The sequence below is a fragment of the Chelonia mydas genome, chromosome 1, assembly GCF_015237465.2.
Source record: "Chelonia mydas isolate rCheMyd1 chromosome 1, rCheMyd1.pri.v2, whole genome shotgun sequence".
Classification (NCBI taxonomy): Eukaryota; Metazoa; Chordata; order Testudines; family Cheloniidae; genus Chelonia; species Chelonia mydas.
The window spans coordinates 216770872-216788800 of NC_057849.1; the positions used below are offsets into that span (position 1 = coordinate 216770872).

General features: G+C 46.6%; 1 protein-coding gene across 2 annotated transcripts in view; it reads left to right on the top strand.

Moving 5' to 3' along the window:
- Positions 1 to 1116: 1116 nt before the first annotated feature.
- Positions 1117 to 17929, top strand: part of PRMT8 (protein arginine methyltransferase 8) — a 103275-nt gene continuing 86462 nt past the window's right edge. For both annotated transcript variants that reach the window (XM_007055634.3, XM_043526800.1), the window contains exon 1: positions 1117 to 2352. In XM_007055634.3, coding sequence (XP_007055696.1) covers positions 2278 to 2352 — 75 coding nt within the window. In that variant the 5' untranslated portion in view covers positions 1117 to 2277. The remainder of the gene's footprint in view (positions 2353 to 17929) is intronic.

The window sequence follows — 17929 nt, forward strand, 5'->3', positions numbered from 1 at the left end:
TCCCACTGGAAAAAGAGAATGCCCCATTTCTAGCTCTGCCAGGCTGCTTCAACCTCTTATTGGTACCGTACTGAATCTTGCAGTGTGATTTGGGGCAGGGTTTAAATTCCACATTTGGGAGGAGAAGGAAACATTTTTCTGAAAGGATCATTTAAAAAAAATGGCAGCTGTTTGAAACTACTAAGAGGTTTGGCATGTTAGGATAATATGGGGGGGGGGGGGTTAGTGGGCAGCCAAAGGTATAAGACAAATGGATGATTTATCAAATGGCTCTGCAATTTTTCACAGGGGTATCACCTCCAGTTACCTGGTATGAGTCTAATACATTACTCTGTAATTTAAACTCATAGCATCATGGCCACCTATGTGGTCTATGTTTATGTGTCACATCTCCTTGCAATTGATCACATGGCTAGAATCTCCAGTTCCTTGGTATGTATGTATACATTGATCACGTCCCTGAAATTTATCACATGGCTTCCATCTCCGCTTAAGGGGGGAGTAGCTGCATCTCTGTGTAAGGGAGCATATAAAAAATGTTCCCACCTTTTCCCTCTACTTGTTTCCGTTGCCCTGCCCGTTTAGCCCCATTCCTGTGGAGAGAAGGCAGCGCAACCACTCTCCATAAGTCACTAACACCTCCCCCAGGAATATCCCTGCCTCCTGTGCGCGCATGGGCTCCTGTTGCTCGCACAGCATCTGATGTGTTGGCAGCATTGCAGAGGTCAGCTAAGGATAAACTCTTCTTGCACTCTTTTGTTACAGGAGATTATAAAAGAGGCTGCGCAAAAAAATATCTGTCAAAATGAGAGAAGGATAAAGAGCAGGGGAGTGGGGGTAGGTGGGGGGAGGGTATGAATGTGTGTACTAAAAAAGGCACCCAAAGCAATGTTTAAGCCTCTTTGGACGTATGTTGGCCTGACGGGTAGACATGAGTTAGGACAACGAATGGTAGTGAAGTTGGTCAGGTACTTAAATCCAACGTGAAATAAACCCCTCTAGCTTTATTTTCTCACCCCACTCCCCCAACGAGATCAACACGATCACAGCGGGTTGGAGATCAACACTGGACTAAAGTGAAGACCCAGGAATGCATTGTGCAACATACACCCCCTCCCGCCCCTAGAGCCACCAAAACGAGCCAGGCAAATCTAGCTCCGCTGTAAGACCACATGAATCTAAAAGGTGGTGGGAGAGGGAGAACCAAGGAAACGTGCGGGAAGGGGGGCACTTAGCGACAGTTCCCAGGGAGGAGGATGGACACAGGGAAGGGCTTGACAAACAAAAACGCTTGTTCTGGCTTTGCGGAGCAGCTGTGCTCAGACCAGGGCGATCTTTCTGCACCCGGAGTCTGTTTGGGAGGCAGGCTCAGGTTAGATGTAAGTCAGGAAACAGCAGCTGGGAGGAAGAAGGCACACGCACAAAACCAGAGCGAAACAGGCTTCCTCCAAAGCCAAAGAGAAAAGAAGCCGGAGCAGAAGGAGTTAATGGACTGACCCATAAAATCCTTCTCAAGGGCAGCGAGGCTTTGGAAAGAAAAGTGGGGCTGATCCGAAGGGGTGGGGGCGAAGGAAGGAAGAAAGTTGTGTGTGTGTGAGTGTGTGTGTGGGGGGGGACTGATATAATTGTGCCTCCCAAGAAAGGTACAGGAGATCAACTCGCAGAGTAGGGCAGGAGCCCAGCCCAAGAACAGGAAGGGGATGCTGCTTCCTTTTGAAGATAGCCACGGAAAGAAGCTAGCAAATGCTTCACCAGCGTGAGCAGTGTGGGCTCCTTCCTTAAAAGCAAGTTTTCTGGAGTGGAGACTTAGAGAGAGAGAGAGAGAGAGGAGCCCAAAGAAGAAAGGAAGGGGCTATGGTTTCCTGGCCCCGCTGCTTTGTCTCTGGCTCCCTCTGCCTCTGGAAGATTAGCCACAGGACACAAAGATGCCCCGCTGGTCACTGCACGCCCAAGTTCAGTTTAGTTGGTGCTTCTTGCCTTTTTAGCCCGATCGCTTTCTCCGAGGGAGCAGGACGCGCAGCCCGGCAGCCTGTAGTGTAAGCTGAAGAGGGGGTTGCCTCCTAACTCATCTCAAGAGCTTGGTGGAGGCGGAAAAGAGGGGGAAAGGGAAGAAGAACTTGGAAGTCTCAAAGGAAAATTGGTGCCAGTGGAGGCAGCAGAAAGGACAAAGCAAATTAATTTGTTGCCTTTTTGTGCGTGTGCCAGTTTTTGGAGATCTTAAAAAAAAAAAAAAAAAAAAGCACACAGCCCCAAGCCCCAACCCCTTGGCTGGCTCTTATGGGAATGAAACACTCCTCCCGCTGCCTGCTCCTAAGGAGGAAAATGGCGGAGAATGCTACTGAGAACACCGAGGTAAGGAAGCGAGGCACAGGGACCTGTCCCCCGGACCCCCATCCCCGGACACACCCCCCGCGAGCAGCGGCGAGTGCAAAACTTTCCCCGCGCCTTCTGCTTGCTCCTGCCACGGTGGCGGCTGCGTCTTTGCATGGCCCCTGCTCTGGCTGGCTTCCTCTCTAGCGGCGCGTCCAGCCCTACAGGTCAAGAACTTTCCGCCCCAGTTGGCCCTGCCCTCCGGCGCCAGGCTTTGATCCGAAGCAGCTCCCAGTGCTTTGCGGCTCGGGCGAAGGAAGCGCTGGGCTCTCGGGCCGTTCCTGGACGGAGCAAACGCTCCTCAGGCCGGCGCTCGGTGCGCTCCGTTGCCGCAAGCGCTGGGCAGCCGGGTGCGCAGGGGGCTGGGGAGGGGAGGAGGGGCGCCGCCTCGGGACAGCTCCGCGAGCTCCGAGGGGTTTGGTTGGGGGGGGGGAGGAGGAGGAGGCAGAGCTCTGCAGCACCCCGGGCAGCTCTTCGCAGACCGGCCAGGGAGTTAGGGAGCCGGGTCTCTGCAGCACCTGGGAGAGCTCCGAGCGCGGCTGCCAAGGGCAAGCAGAGCCCCCGGCTCCGCCTGCAAGCTGGGGGAGAAGGCTCTCGCATGGCGTGGTGAGGCGCCCCTAGGAGCTGTCCAGGGTGCTGCAGAGAGAGAGAGAATATTTTCGCGTTAGCTCCGTGTCCTTTACCAGCCTCCCCCGGCCTTGCACTGCTTTCCTCTGGAGACGCGTCTGAGCGGTAATGGGGTCAGTAGCACCTGATACTCACTGAGCTCGCCGTGACCTGGCGGAGGCTTTCCAGGGGCTGTGGCGAGTCTCTTGCTCCCCGGGGGAAAAGAGGCAGAACCAAATCCTCCGGCTGCCTGCCTGCGGGAGAGCGAGCGAGCGCCAAACGCTCGGCTTCTATTAATAGGCTATGCCCAGTGCTCTTGCTGAATATTTCACGTATGGTTACTCGATATGCAGCGCCGAGAAATGTGTATCCAGCATGGTACTGCATGGTAACCAACTCACACTCCTATTCCGCTTCAGCCTCTCTCTCTCTCACACACACACACGGCTGACCTCCATTCTCTTAATATCCCTGCAGAGGTAAGGCACGAGCGCGAGCTTCTGTCTGTTTCCCCTCTTTTACCGCTATTTAAAAGGGATTAGCCCCCAACCCCCTCCGTCTCCCTTGCAGTGAATCCTAACAGTGTCTGCGTGGTAGGGACACTAATCTCTGCAAACGGGTGTGTGTGGTAAAGGTCCAGGGACGTGCTTCGCTCGCCCTGCTATGAGAAGAGCGGAGTTGTCTTAAACGAATATAATTCCAGCAATAAATCAAAGGAGCATGCCTGCTCCTGCGTTACAACCCCCTCGAGTACTGTGGTAGAAGAGGCTGCTATAAATAGCAAGGAGTCAGGCAGCACATCTGTAAACTGTCCTAGTACGGATGGCACGTACTGTACCAGAGGTCCCAGATTCCTGCCCAGTACTGGAGGCAGAGGAGATAAGCCCAGCTGCTTACTTTCAGAACCCTTCATTGTCCTTAAATGGGGGCGGGAGGGACATATGAGCTGAACGCATTAACTTTCTCTCTTCCATCTAAACTTGATATCGATGCATTTGGGGGGAGGGTCTATCCCCTCTCCTGCTGTCTTGTGCAACGCTGCACCCACTGCATTATGCATCTGCAGGGATGGCTTTCTTAAAAAAATGCACTCGGAAAGGAAGTGTATCCTGGTTACGGGCTAGGTTTTTTGCTCCTTATAATCTATGCAAATGCAAGATTTGTGAAACGAGAGCAAAATTATAGACTGGACTATTGCAGATAGACATTTTCTATTGTATATGTCTATGCATGAAGCCAGCAAGGATGCATTGATAACATCTGGTAAAATATTGTCTCGTTTATTAGCTTATTAATTTTCAGCTGTTAACGTTTCTTAATTTTTAAAAAGGAGAGAGAGAGCTAGAGCCCCACATAATTAGAAATGCAACAGATTAAATATTGGTGTATTTTTGAAACTAGTTAACTATCAAACATCCTTATTCAGTAAAACCATAAGATGCCGAGTTGGGGCTCAAACCTGCATTCCCTGAGCCTCCCTCACCAAGCTCATCCTGAAGCCAGGCTGTTTTGGAAGCAGAAAGAATGTAAGATAGGGCCCTTGGTTTGTGTTCTTATCATAATGAAGTTATGTAGTATCCTCAATTGGTATCAACTGACTCCACCTGAAGTCAATGGAGTGACACTGATTTACATCAGCTGGTGATCTGGCCCATACTCTTAATTTTCTAAAGCACTAAGGTACTAGGGTGACAGGCAGTATATAAAAAAAGTGAGACACTCAGACAGATGAGCAGTTAAAACAGTTAACAAATAGCCAAAACATCACTGCCAAATTATTCTAAAATCACCTGGATCTTACTCATATCGATTTGAAGCTCTTAATAAGACAATTACATACATTTAGCATTACCATTTTGTGATAAAGGACAGTGGATTACAGAAATTCACCGCACATGTAACAGCATTATCTAAGATCATCCTGGCTACAAATACTGTATGTCAAGCACTTTTCTTATACCGTACTGAGTTTAAAAAAAAATAAAAGAAATATAGACCCAGTCCCAGAAACCCCTGCTCATGCGAGAAACCCCAGTGAAATAAATGGGACTACTTGTGAGTAAAGGAGGACTATTCATGCCAGTAGGGGATTTACAGGATTAGGCCCATATTTTATCAATTTCTAGACATTTACAGTGTTAACACTGATTTATATGCACTATGGGCTAGACCGGCAAAGGGATGTAGGTGCCAAAATGCCACTTTAGGCATCTAACACAAAAATTTAGATCCTCAACTCCCCTGCTCAGCTGCTGACTAACCCTGTAGACACTTACATTCTTTAGATGCCAACGTTGCCCTGGCAAAGTCAACATAGTGCCTAAATTTCTGTGTGTGGGCATGCACAAATCTGTCTAAATCCTGATGCTGCTTGGCCTCTCAGCACCTAAGCCCTGGTGGGATCCTCAAAATCCCGCACCTATCTTGTCTGTGGGGCCTGATCTAGAAGGGATTTTTAGAGGCCACTTAAGAGCACGCCTACTGCATTGGGCCCTGCACAAAACAATACTGGAGGAGCAGGTGGTGCCCCCCACTAGTAGAAGTTGTTCCACTTTGTATAAAGAATGCAATATTCATTGGGTCAGGATGAGAGACTGAGGATGACTCTATACCCCAGTGGTTAGGGCACCCACCTGGGAGACCCAGGTTCCAGCTCCAATAAATGTTTGTTTATTTTATATTCAGTGAAACAACTTCAACACGAGAAATTGAGAGAGCCCTACATCAGAATATGCCATAGCCCAGGGAGTAGGGAAATCACTTGGAGGTAGGAGGGCTGGGGCCAAGTCCCAGCTCTGACCACTGGACTACAGGGTATAAGGTCATCACCTCCTCCTGAGTTTTTTCTTTTTTTTTTGAGAAAGAACTGAGCTGGCTTGGGTACTTAACGGCTTCACGGCTGTGAAGACCAGGTGGAGATCGGCATCTTCCTCCAGTCCAAATGTAGGCACCTAACTCCATTTGAGGGCCAAGGCTTGGCCACACCCTTCTCCTCAACATTTCACTTCTGGCTAGCTTAGGTGGCCCCCTGCTCACCGTGCTGGCTTCTCTGAATCACATTCTTAGGAGCCTAATTCTCCCCATGCAGTATGTGGGGAGCCAGAGTGCCTAACCTTGGGCTGAGGCTTCTGCTGGGCACCAGGGCAGCTGAAGTTACTCATTGCAATGCTGAGTGTAAGTCCCCTTTGTGGATATAGTCCTATGGGCCTGATTCAATGTCCAGTGAAGTGAAGGAGAGCCCCACCATTGACTTCAATGGGCATTGTATCAAGCCCTGTATTTATGTATGAGAAGTCCATTAGAGCTCTATTTGCCAACATTTCTACAAAGAAATTCATTTGCAGGGCCTTTTATATTTCTTTATTTATACAGCACCCTGGGTGCGCATGGTGCTTTACAGAAAAATAAAAGACAGGGGGCTGAAACCAAAAGCCCTCTGTGCATAGTATTCACAGTGAAGTCAATGGAAGCTCCTCTCATGGCTGGCTTGCAAGATTTGGCTCAGGTCTCTGCCTGACGAGTGTACAGTCCAAAAGCCAATACTGCAGAGCTTTATTCTCAGGAACCATCCCACTGACTTCAGTGTAGGGCTATTCATGTGAATAGGGCTTTGGGATCAGTGCCTCAATTATGGGACTGATCTTATAAATCCTTATTCACATGACCAGTCCCATTTACATCAGTGGGGCTGCTTATGTGAGTAATGGGTTCAGAAATGGGCCCTATAGCAATAATGGAAGACAGAAAGATAGAAAATAAAGGGAAAGGGGAAATTGCTTTTGGAAGAGCATTTATGCAAAGTGTCCCAAAAATCCCTATTGTTGCACTTGCATGGATTGCTTGGTCTATTCTTTTAATGTGAATGGGTATGGAGGAAGGAGATGTCAGTTCTAGAGCTGAGTTTAGCAATGGAAAACAAGTCTAAAGACATGAGATTTCAGGAGGAGAGGGTGTGTGCTTGATACATAGTCTTATAGAGTGTAAGGCCAGAAGGGACCACCACATTATCTAAACTGACCTGCTATGCATCACAGGCCCCCAGTACCACCCAGCACCTGCACACTAAACTGAACAACTGAAACAAGACCAAAGTATTACAATTGTCAGGAAACTTGACAATTGTGTGCCACAGGCAGAGACTAGGAGAGAGTGAGGTGCACCAGTGCCTGAGGCTTCTGGAATGTCAGGGAAATAATTAAGTGAGATGTACAGAGATAATCCTGGCAAGTGACCCCCACCTACGTGCTGCAGAGGAAGACTAAAAAACCCCAGCGTCACTGCCTATTTGACTTGGGGGAACATTCCTTCCTAACCCACATATGGCAATCAGTTAGACCCTGAGTATATGAGCAAGAGCCAGCCAGCCAAGTACCCGAGAGAGAGAATACTCAAAGTCACCTCAGAGCCCCTGGCCCACCCTGTCTATCTCCATTTGTGACCAACTTTGATACTTCAGAGGAAGGAAATTAAAAAAAAAAAATCTCCCAGCGTACACTGGCAGGAACAAAATCCGTTCCTGACCCTTGTCAGTGGCTGTTCCAGGTGCAGGGAGTAGTGTGAAAAAAAGGCATGAAGGCATGAGTGATACAAGGACTTTATAACCTGACTGCTATAGTGATAGGGGTTATATACATAGCTGAAGTCTAAGTCCCCTGTCATAAACCATCCAATGATTATACTCATCCACATGTACCATTTACATCTCTGACTGATGTCATAGTCCATAGGCTGTGGATTTGGAGGCAGGAGTACATGGGCCAGGGCCCAACCACTTCTTGGCTGGATCAGAAGTGTGTGGTGGTGCAACCCTGTGTGCCAGATTGCAACACCACTCACTCAAATTTGGATGGGGCGGGTGTAGGGGTTTATGGGCTGAGGAGAGGAGGGTCAGGTTGCTGGTGGTGATGAGGTGTCTGAGAGGGGAAGAGGAGGGTCAGGCAGGGTGAGAAATCTATGCCCCCCACTTTACTGCATTTTGCAGTCCCTGTAATAGCCCTATTTTTATTACGATAGAACCTAGATGCTCCAGCTGAAACCGGGCTCCTATTGTGCTAATTGCGTTACAAGCACACAGCATGGCAGCCTGCGCCCTGAAGACCTCAAAATCTAAAGAGATTAAATAAAGGATGGGAGAAAGGATGTACTAATATCCCCATTTTACGGATGGGGAACAGATAGATTAAGTGATCTGCTAAAGGTCACACAGGATGTGTGTGGAAGAGCCAAGAAATGAATCTAGATCTCTTGAGTCCCAGTCTAGTGCCTCAACTCATAGACTTTAACATCAGAAGGGACCATCGTGATTATCTAGTCTGAGCTCCTGCACATTGCAGGCCACAGAACCTCACCCACCCACTCCTGTAATAGACCCCTAACCTCTGGCTGAGTTACTGAAGGCCTCAAATCATAGTTTAAAGACTTCAAGTTACAGAGAATCCACCATTTACATCAACCTCCCTCTATACTTACAGAAAGTCCTGGTTCTCTTCCATGGGTACAGAGGGCCACAGACACAATGAAAATCATGTGATTCTGCTGTACCCCCTGGTATGCAGGATGCCAGTAGTCCTTAAATATGGATGTGAACTCTGAATACTGCAGAGCCCAGATCTGTGAAAGCTCCTTCTCTGCCACGGTGGATGAAGACATTAAGGTGGTCTGTGTTAATGAGAAGCTCAGTGGATCTGCAACCACACAAATCCACCAGCCACCCCACTATGGATGGATGAGTGGGAAAACTGCGAGGGCTACTTGCAGCCCTGAGTCTCCACAATTACTTTGTGGCTCATGAGTAGAATTTCATTTCCCAGGCACTCCTGTGGCATGGGATTTGCCTTTCAATGAGTAATTAAAGTAAAACTCAACACAAACTAAAAACCTATTAAGAAGATTTTTGATATTGAGAGAGGCAGCATGGCCTAGTGGCTAGATCATTGGTTTGGGACTGAAAAGACGCAGATTCTATTCCTGACTCTGCGGCTGGCCAGCTGGTTGACCTTGGACAAATCATTGTCTCAGTTTCCTCATCTGTAAAATGGGATAATGATATTGACATCCATTGTAAAGTGCTCTGAGACCTACTGATGAAAAACACTAGATAAGCATAATGTTATTTGTTTCAGTACATGACTTCAGAACTCCATGCATGAAAGAATACCGCCGAATGGAAGTTGCTTACACCAAGAGAGATGGGACGGGAGGGTAGTGGAAGTGATGATGGACTCTGACTCATTCTGAGGCACGGTGCCAGCCGGGTTGTAGCATGTCACCACTGAGAAAACAGCTTGTGACATGTCTTTCAACTGTACTGAGCGGTCACGTGTCCCAAAATCTTGTAACACTGGAGAGCAGACAGTTGCAATGCCAGCTGTGATGATAAACAGCGTATCTGAGTTGTATGGACCAGATCCTTAGCCCATGCTCCAGTCAGAGCTGTCTGGGAAACAGTGTTCCCATCCTGTGGGATTTTGAGATTTTGAAGATTTTTCTCATCCCAAATCAGGACTAAAAGTCAAAATTGTGAAAATGTTTGTGAACCGATACACCAAAAACCATTTCAGCTTGGGTCAAGTGTTTCGATAATTTTGAAACTTAGGTTAAAACAGGTTTTGACTTGGGAGAGTCGTGGAAATTGACCCTGCCCTGCAACTACTTTTGATTTCAACAAATCAGCATTTTCTGATAAAAACCCCATATTTTTTTCCAGAGAAGTCCCAGCTAGCTCTACTCCAGCTGCTTTGTGCTGCTGAGACAGTGAAAAGCAGCCAGAAAGTTATCCTAAAGGGGCACCTGAGAATTCCCACTGACACAGGGGAATGCTCACGTAGTGTAGAGCTTGATTAGGGAGCAAAGCAGAGCGCATCCCATTCCATCTTATCCTCAGCTGGTGCCTTGCCTCTGCAGCCAGTATAACTTAGACTACCCCTTCAGCTGCTCTAATTTATAGTGGGGGCTGTTTTGGTTTTTAGCCAGTCCAGGATTGGGGGAATGGAACTCTGGCTGAGAACCACGTTCCCCTCCCCACTCCAGTTGTGCAGGACATACATTTGGCTCAGGTGAGGATTATGCCCAGTGTAATTAAATGCTCTCTATCCCTTCTCAGAATTAATACAACGTTCAGGATTGTGAAATCAAACACTAAAAAGTCAGGACATTCCCAGAATTAGGGTATCTCCTACATTGTTATCCTGACTCATTATAATGAAGGTATTTTGGGGTGTGCATTAATAATATAAAATAAGATCCAGGAATGTTTATATTTAATAAGAATCATAGAACTTAGAGATAGACAAGACCTACTGGATCCTCTGGTCTGTTTCCTTGCCAGTATAGGGTCATTCACTATAGCACATTTGTTGATGTCCGGTCTAATTACTCAAATTGTCAAGGCCCGGCTTGACAAAGCCCTGGCTGGGATGATTTAGTTGGGGATTGGTCCTGCTTTGAGCAGGGGGTTGGACTAGATGACCTCCTGAGGTCCCTTCCAACCCTGATATTCTATGATTCTATATGCTGTTTTGTAGTGTAGAATGTGCTGTTTGTCCTGGGGTCATTAAGGGACGGATTGTGCTTGCTTTGGGGCTGTTGTTGTTCTACACTAACCCAAGAGAGCTCCAGGAGTGTGCATGGAGGAGTGCATGGAGAGTGTGTACTCTACACAGGAACATGGGAATTGCCATCCTGGATCTGAGCTTTGGTCCACCTAGTTCAGTGTCCTGTCTCTGACAGTGACTGGCACTAGATGGTTCAGTAGGCAGATGGGGGATAACTTGTCCCCTTTAGGATGGACCAATCTGCTGCCGCTTGGGTGGCTGGGTCAGAGTGGAGAATGGAATTAGTACTTTTGCCTCCCTTCCGCCCAGCCCTCCTTGCCCTGCTTGTGGTGATTTGTGCTAGGAGGGTAGCAGACTTTTGTTCCCAAAGGTACCAGGAGGGGACAAGGGACAGGGCACATTCTAGTCATGACATTACACTAACCTCTTTTACTTGTAAACTATTTTTAGATCACCGATAAAAATAGTAGTGGCCGGTGAATGGCAAAGTCAGTTGCTTTGGGCTCCGATTTCAGAGCATTCTGCTGGTTAGTACGCTGCCCACCAGCTTCAGCAGCACGCTTGACTTTGATCTAGGCTTGGTTCCCCTGAGCTGTGCCAGCACTTGCTTCTGCCTGGCTGTTTATGCGTGGAGAAGCTGCGTAGCGTTCTTTGTGCGCGGCTCCTGAGCGTGGTGCCAGAAGTGTTTAATCTAAAGCCTATGGGCAGAGAAGCTGGCTGTTATTCAGAAGACTCATAGGCTGTTTCTGGGAGTTGGAAGCCTAAGTGAATGAGCCAGATAGGAGCTAAATACCTGCAACTCCTATTGACTTCACTGGCCATGCTGGATGCTCAGCAACAGCACCTGGTTTACAGTCAAGCCTGTATTTTGGGGACTGAAGGGAAGGGTCAGATGGATTTTAAGTTCTGTGATAACTTGGGGTTTCCTAACCCATTTTTCTTTCCTCTCTGGGAATATTCCCTAAATACAATAACATAAAAACACGTCCATATTAAGGAGCAAGGGAACTACTCCTAGAGCCAGATGTGACTCCTCAGCCATTAGCTGTACTGGCCTGCTACAGCGGTGCCCTCACAGAGGTACAATGCCACCTGCAGTTCAGCAGTTGCCCACCCTTAGAAAGCACGCAGTGGGCAATCCTCTACGGCCAGCTAATGTCACTTGTGAGTACTGTCTTCATGGAGATTTTGTGTGTCCTGAGCACTGAGAATATGACTGTGTTCTGCTGCTACACAGAGGCACAAATGAGTGGAAAGTCCCTTGAGCCTTTTCCCCACCCTTGAGCATCTGCAAACGCTGGACACAATTTAGCTCCTATAATGTAATAGGAAATTATATGGGCTTTATGATGGAGAGTGTATTGAACCTTGTGGTCCTGGAGATGCCTTTCGCCTCAGACAATCTAATAAAATAAAGACATAATTTTAAAAGGCAGCGAAAATGTTGTCCCTTTTGTCTGCAAACACAAAAATTGAGTCTTGCTTTGAAAAATTGGAATGGAAGATGGATTATTTTGGTTTCATTGGATTAACAATTTGGAGAGCTAGACATCAGAATTGGAAAGGAGGAGGATTCAGACAATCACTGCCAAGACTGCTTTTTTGAAAACTCTGTTAAGTGCAGTGATGGAAAATAATTTCTCCTTGTATTCTGAGAGTGAAACGTTACAGCATCATAAATAAATCTGATTGTCTTGGCTTTCCAGTCAGAAGTGAAGATTCCAGTAACAAAACATATGCAAGGAAATTATGGAGAGAAAAAGTTCTTAGCTGAAATCTTAGACCTGGGCACAATAAATAGAGAAGTAAGTGTTAAGGTTAAGGTGTTGGCCTCGGAATTGGGAACCCACATTTAGTTTCCTGCTTTGCCACAGACTTCCTGTGTGACCATGGGCAAGTAAATGAGGGTACGTATACACTTCAAGCTGGGGATGTGATTCCCAACTCAAGGAGACATGCTAGGACAATGGGAGCTAGTGCGCTAAATATAAAGGATAGCCGTGGCAGCACAAGGGGCTAGCCGACCTGAGTATGTACCCATTTGAGATGCTAGGCATGTACTCAGGCTGGTTAGCCTCTCTATTTTTAGCGTAATAGCTTGATCAGAGCTAGCTAGTGTGGGTATGCCTCCCTGAGCTGGGGATCACACCCCCATCTCAAAGTGTAGATCTACCTTGAGTCTCTCTGTGCCTCAGTTCCCCATCGGTGCATGTAGATAATACCCCAGCTCTACCCTAACAGGAGCATTATAAAGATGGTGAGGCTCTCAGTTACTATATACAGATTAAAGATACTATATACATTAAAGATGGTGAGGCTGTCAGACACTATTTACGGATGGGGGCTGTATATAGATCATGTAAGATCTGAGGTATGAGATACACCTATTGTTCTTGACTCTGACCTAACTTACAGTGCTATATCAGGAGTAACTCCACTGAAGCCACTGATGTTACTCTGGTGTAAATGGAGATCGGAATCAGGCCCATGATGTAGTATCTTGCCCTTTTTCTCCCTCATTCAAGCTCTTTATTAAGTCTCTGGGGGAGTATGCGGAGACAGGGACTAGAGTACATTTTCTCTATTGAAACAGAATTTCTGTCTAGCTGCATACAGCAGCTGATGTAAATCAGCATAGTCCATTGAAGTCCATGGAGCTCTGCCAGCTGACACAAGCTGAGTATCTGGCATGCTGTTTTTTCTCCTGCATGCTTTGATGATTTTTCTTATAGTGTTTATGGAGGATGAATATTTTAATAAATAGGGTTTATAAAAAAAATGAATAGTAAACACAGAAATCTATGTTAAACTGATGTTTTGGGTGAAACACTTCCTGTTCATTTATTTACACAGCAAAGATCAGGCCACATCCGAGAAGCCACTTCTTTTCCCTCCCCCCGACAATCAGATTGAGCTTCTTGCCTAATTGTACAGCTCAGCCAACTGATGCAAAAGGAGACATCACATTTGACCTTCAGTCACATCGGGGTCTAGTCTCTTCTCTAGGGTTCCAATCCTGTGAAATATTAAGTACCACCAACTCTAATTGACTTCACAGGCAGCACTTCTGAGGGTTGAGCCCCGTGGGTATGTCCACACTGCAAGTGTAAGTGTGATTGTAGTACAAGTAGGCATACTTGTGCTAGATTTAATCCAGCTAGCACAGGTAACAATATAGTGAAGATGTGGTGTCATAGGCTAGCAACCTAAGTCCCTGGCAGCATTTTACATGAGCAATTAGTCTGTGCCACCATGTCATCAGTACTATGATTATCCATGCTAGCTAGATGAAAGCTTGCATCGGTATGCCTTCCCAAACATTGTAGGTATGCCTACTGTAATCACCCCTTCACTTGCAGTGTAGACACCCTGTGAACTTAACTTCCTGCCTGTGTTATTCAGAGTAACATGTATTTGGAGAGGATAGTTCCACCGTTCTAGGATGAGGGCTGAGCAGGCCACCTAGTGATTCATCTGGGATTTGAACTCATTGCCCAACAATATGTTAATTCCTTGCTAGAGCCATTAGATAATTCTGCCTTCGTGGACTGAAAACTTGATCTTACAGAGCGGGAGTGTAAGCCTACCGTGTCTCAGGCTCAGAGCACCCCCGCTGGTGGTGTCGGGGAATTGGTATATCTGCTGGATGAAGTTGTTGGGCGGCCTGCTTGGTGGCTGCGCAAATGACAGTTCAGACCTCCTGGGTGAGGGTTCAACACATCAACAGGCAGCCTACAGCTCCGGTCTCTTGATCAACCTCCTGGGTGAGGATTCAACAATCAAGCCAGCTACGGCTCTGCCCTTGTAGGTGGGGGCTGAGCCATTCGACAGTCTCTCTCTTAGGCCTCCTAGCTGGAGTAAACAACTAGCATCTATGGCTCTGGACTCCGGGTTGAGAGCTGTGCAATTCAACAGGCTAAAGTTCAGACCTCCCAGGCAAGGGCAGATTAAGCAATGCCGTGTGGGACTCAGGACTCCTGAATGGGCTGAGCGCTGAAACAGTTTATAGCTCCGGCCTCCTGGCCAAGCAAACAACAATAGTCAGTGGCTCAGGCGTTCTAGGATGAGGGCTGAGCAGGCCACAATCAATGGTTGGAGCGCTTGGTTGTGGGCCGAGCAAATAAACAGTATCTCTGTCTTTCTGGCCTAAAGGACAGTGAGCATCCAGCCCTGGGGGGTAAGGGGAACTGGGCCCACGCTGCTCCACTGAGTCTCAGTCCAGGGAACTTGACATGATGGGTGGTCCCAACACAGGGTCAGCAGGGTAACGTGGGGTCACTGCATCGCCTCCTGGCAGCACAACAGGACCAAAGTCTTGTTACCCTGGGCTACTTCCTACTGGCTCTTGGTGGGGATGCTCCATCGCCACTGGGGCCTGGTTCCCAGTCTCACAGTCCTTCTTTCACTCCCCCTGCAGTATTGTCCACCTCTCAGGGCAGTGGTTTGCCTTTTCTGCCCACTGCTGGTTGTGCGCTCTGCTGGTGGCTCAGCTCCCTCGGAGGGACATTCGCTTCCTTCCCTGGTCCAGCCCCAACTGAGCTGCAGGATGTAGTTTTTATATTTCCTGTCCCACCCCTGTACTTCCTGTCAAGGGGGCAGTGTAGGGTGGAGTTAGCTGCGCCCAACGGGGTGACTTAATCTCCTCTGTACCAGAGCGAGGCCACTCTTCCTCACTACAGGCAAGGTTGTGTGAGAGCAGCACCGAGCCATTGGTGTGGCTGGCGAGCAGACGGGAAGAAGAAGCACATTTCACTGGGCACAGAATATCGTGCATGCTTCATCCTTTTCATTTCTACCATTTTCAGCACTTAGTAATTCTGGCAGGTTTCAGAGTAGCAGCCGTGTTAGTCTGTATTCGCAAAAAGAAAAGGAGGACTTGTGGCACCTTACAGACTAACAAATTTATTTGAGCATAAGCTTTTGTGAGCTACAGCTCACTTCATCAGATGCCATGAAAGCTTATGCTCAAATAAATTTGTTAGTCTCTAAGGTGCCACAAGTCCTCCTTTTCTTATTAGTAATTCTGGGTTTATCTTGATGTTGCTGAAGTTAAGCACGTTGAAGGTGAAGTTTCCCTTAAGTAAAAAACCATTGTATCTTGAAACAAAATTCATTTAGTCAAACAAAATTTGTTCTGTAAGTCTACAGTAGGGGAGGGGCCACCTTACAAAGTCTTTAGTGGGGTTGGGAATTGAAATGGACGGAGTGAAGTAGAAAACAAGAGAATGGGGAGATGTGTTCATAGCAACTTGCTGCTAAGGCTATTCATTGTCATCAATTCGCACCTGCAGCAGCAACAGCAGCAAAGGAAATATTCTCCCCTTCAATTTCCTGACAGAAATGTCCGGAATCAGAGACCCAAAGGCCTGGGTGATGGATTAGACTTCCAGGGGATTGGGTCAATACTCCCTTTATACTGCTTGTAAATAAACTAGATCTTTACAACAGCTCCTAGAGACTCATGGAAAACACAATCTCTCTGTTTGCAAACCAGAGTGAAAATGACTTCTGCTAGCCTTTAATCACACACTGCAGGATTGCCCAATCATGGAACTAGAAAGCACACCATCCATATGACTAGTCATGTGATCCATCCCAACCAACCTGAGATGAAATAAGAACATCACATTCAGAAAAGCACAAAACATTTTGTTTCAGTTAGTTCAGGCGAATTTTGTTTAGCATTCCCTTGAAATCTCCATTAAACTAACCTTTAGCCAGTTCCAGCACCATTTTGCCAACGTTTAACCAAATCTAAGCTTGATAAGTTTCATTTGAATCAATATTGTGTGTTGACCATGGAGCTTTGTTACTCATGATCCAGTAAGGCAAAGTAAGCTGTGGAGTGGAGGTGGTGCAGGCTGATAGGCTGGCAAGAACACAGTAGATGTCACGAGGCAGTCAACAACACCTTTGAATATTCTCTTCTGTCAGCGTCTGGCCCTCAGAGCTTCTCCTGCTCTCAATTTCTCCTAATTGCATTCAGGTAGCCACTTCTCCTCATTGACAACAGTCATATGAGAAAATCCTTAAAATGGCTTCTAGGGACACTATTTGCATGTGCTGGATTAAGCACCTGTCTCCTAACCAGGGTTTATTTCTGCTCTCCTGTCTTTTCCAGCCGTGCTCATTTCAGTTTCAGTTCAGGATTGATCTTAGCTCACCTTGCTGAGCACTGTGTATATTTTTCTCTCGCCCCATGGAAGCTTTTCCGTCCTGTCATTTAGCAAAATCTGAGTCCTGAGCTCTGGCTCTGCATTTCAGCAGCTGGCAGGATTAACTCGTTGTCCAAAGCAAGGATATGGAAAATTAAGGCTGTTATTCCATTCAATTTATTTCTTGATTAAATGTTGCAGCCTATATGGAATATTAAACCACACAGTGTTCTCATTAATACGAGACTTAAGAACAGCTGAGTGAGTTAAGGACAGATCTCAGCTGGAGAAGAGCAAAACAATCACAGGGAAAAATGGACTGTTTTTTAGCGGCACCTGTTGGGAAAACTACGAATCCTCTGCACTCGTAGACATGGGTTCAAATATAGTGTAGTAAGACTCTCCAAAAGGCAAGATTATGGTGCATCATGGGAGATGTAGTCTGACCAAAGAGCCCTGTGTATAGAGGAAAATGGGAGCATGAGACACATGAACTACAACTCCCATGCAGTGCTGCAGCAGCATTTTCAAACAGATTTTTAAAAATTTTTGGCTGAATTTTTCCAATTTTAGGTCAACATTTTTCAGTATTTGAATTTCTGGTGAAGTATTGAAATGTTCTGCAGAAAAGTATCCCAATTTTTTGATCAGCTTTGTTCTCTGTAGCATAGAGAGTATGTATCACATGGCCTCCAACATTAGGGGTCTCTCAGTGGTCCAACTGAGCCCTGCATTTGCACTAAGATGGATTGCAATGTGAACGCCTTATATATGGCCTGATCTGTCTTTCTTACATGTATCTATCTTCCTTATCTACCATCCTGCATGTTATTCTTCCTTCAAGCATTGGGGGCAGAGCAAGTGTGACACTAGTGCAGTGTTTTTGTGAGCATTGGTTTAGAAAAGGTTAGCCTGTGTAATAGAAGTAGGATAACTCTCAAAATTATTTCTTGCATTTCTACTTTTTCATAGCTTACATTCCATTTTTTTCTGGTTTTTAAAGACCCCCTCCCCTGTTTTTTTTTTTTTTTTTTTTTGAGTGCCTGAATGTAATAGGAGGTTAAAATAGTTAGAAATAGTTAAAGAATGGTTTTAGGCTATGAGAGTGCTGTCAATTGTTTCTGTGAGGGTGGAATTGTATTCTTTGGGGATTCTTTTCTTTTACAAGAGACATACATTTAGAGAGCCTCTAGGCAATTATTTCATTGGAAAAATATCTCTGTACATCCTTCATGTTATCTCTCT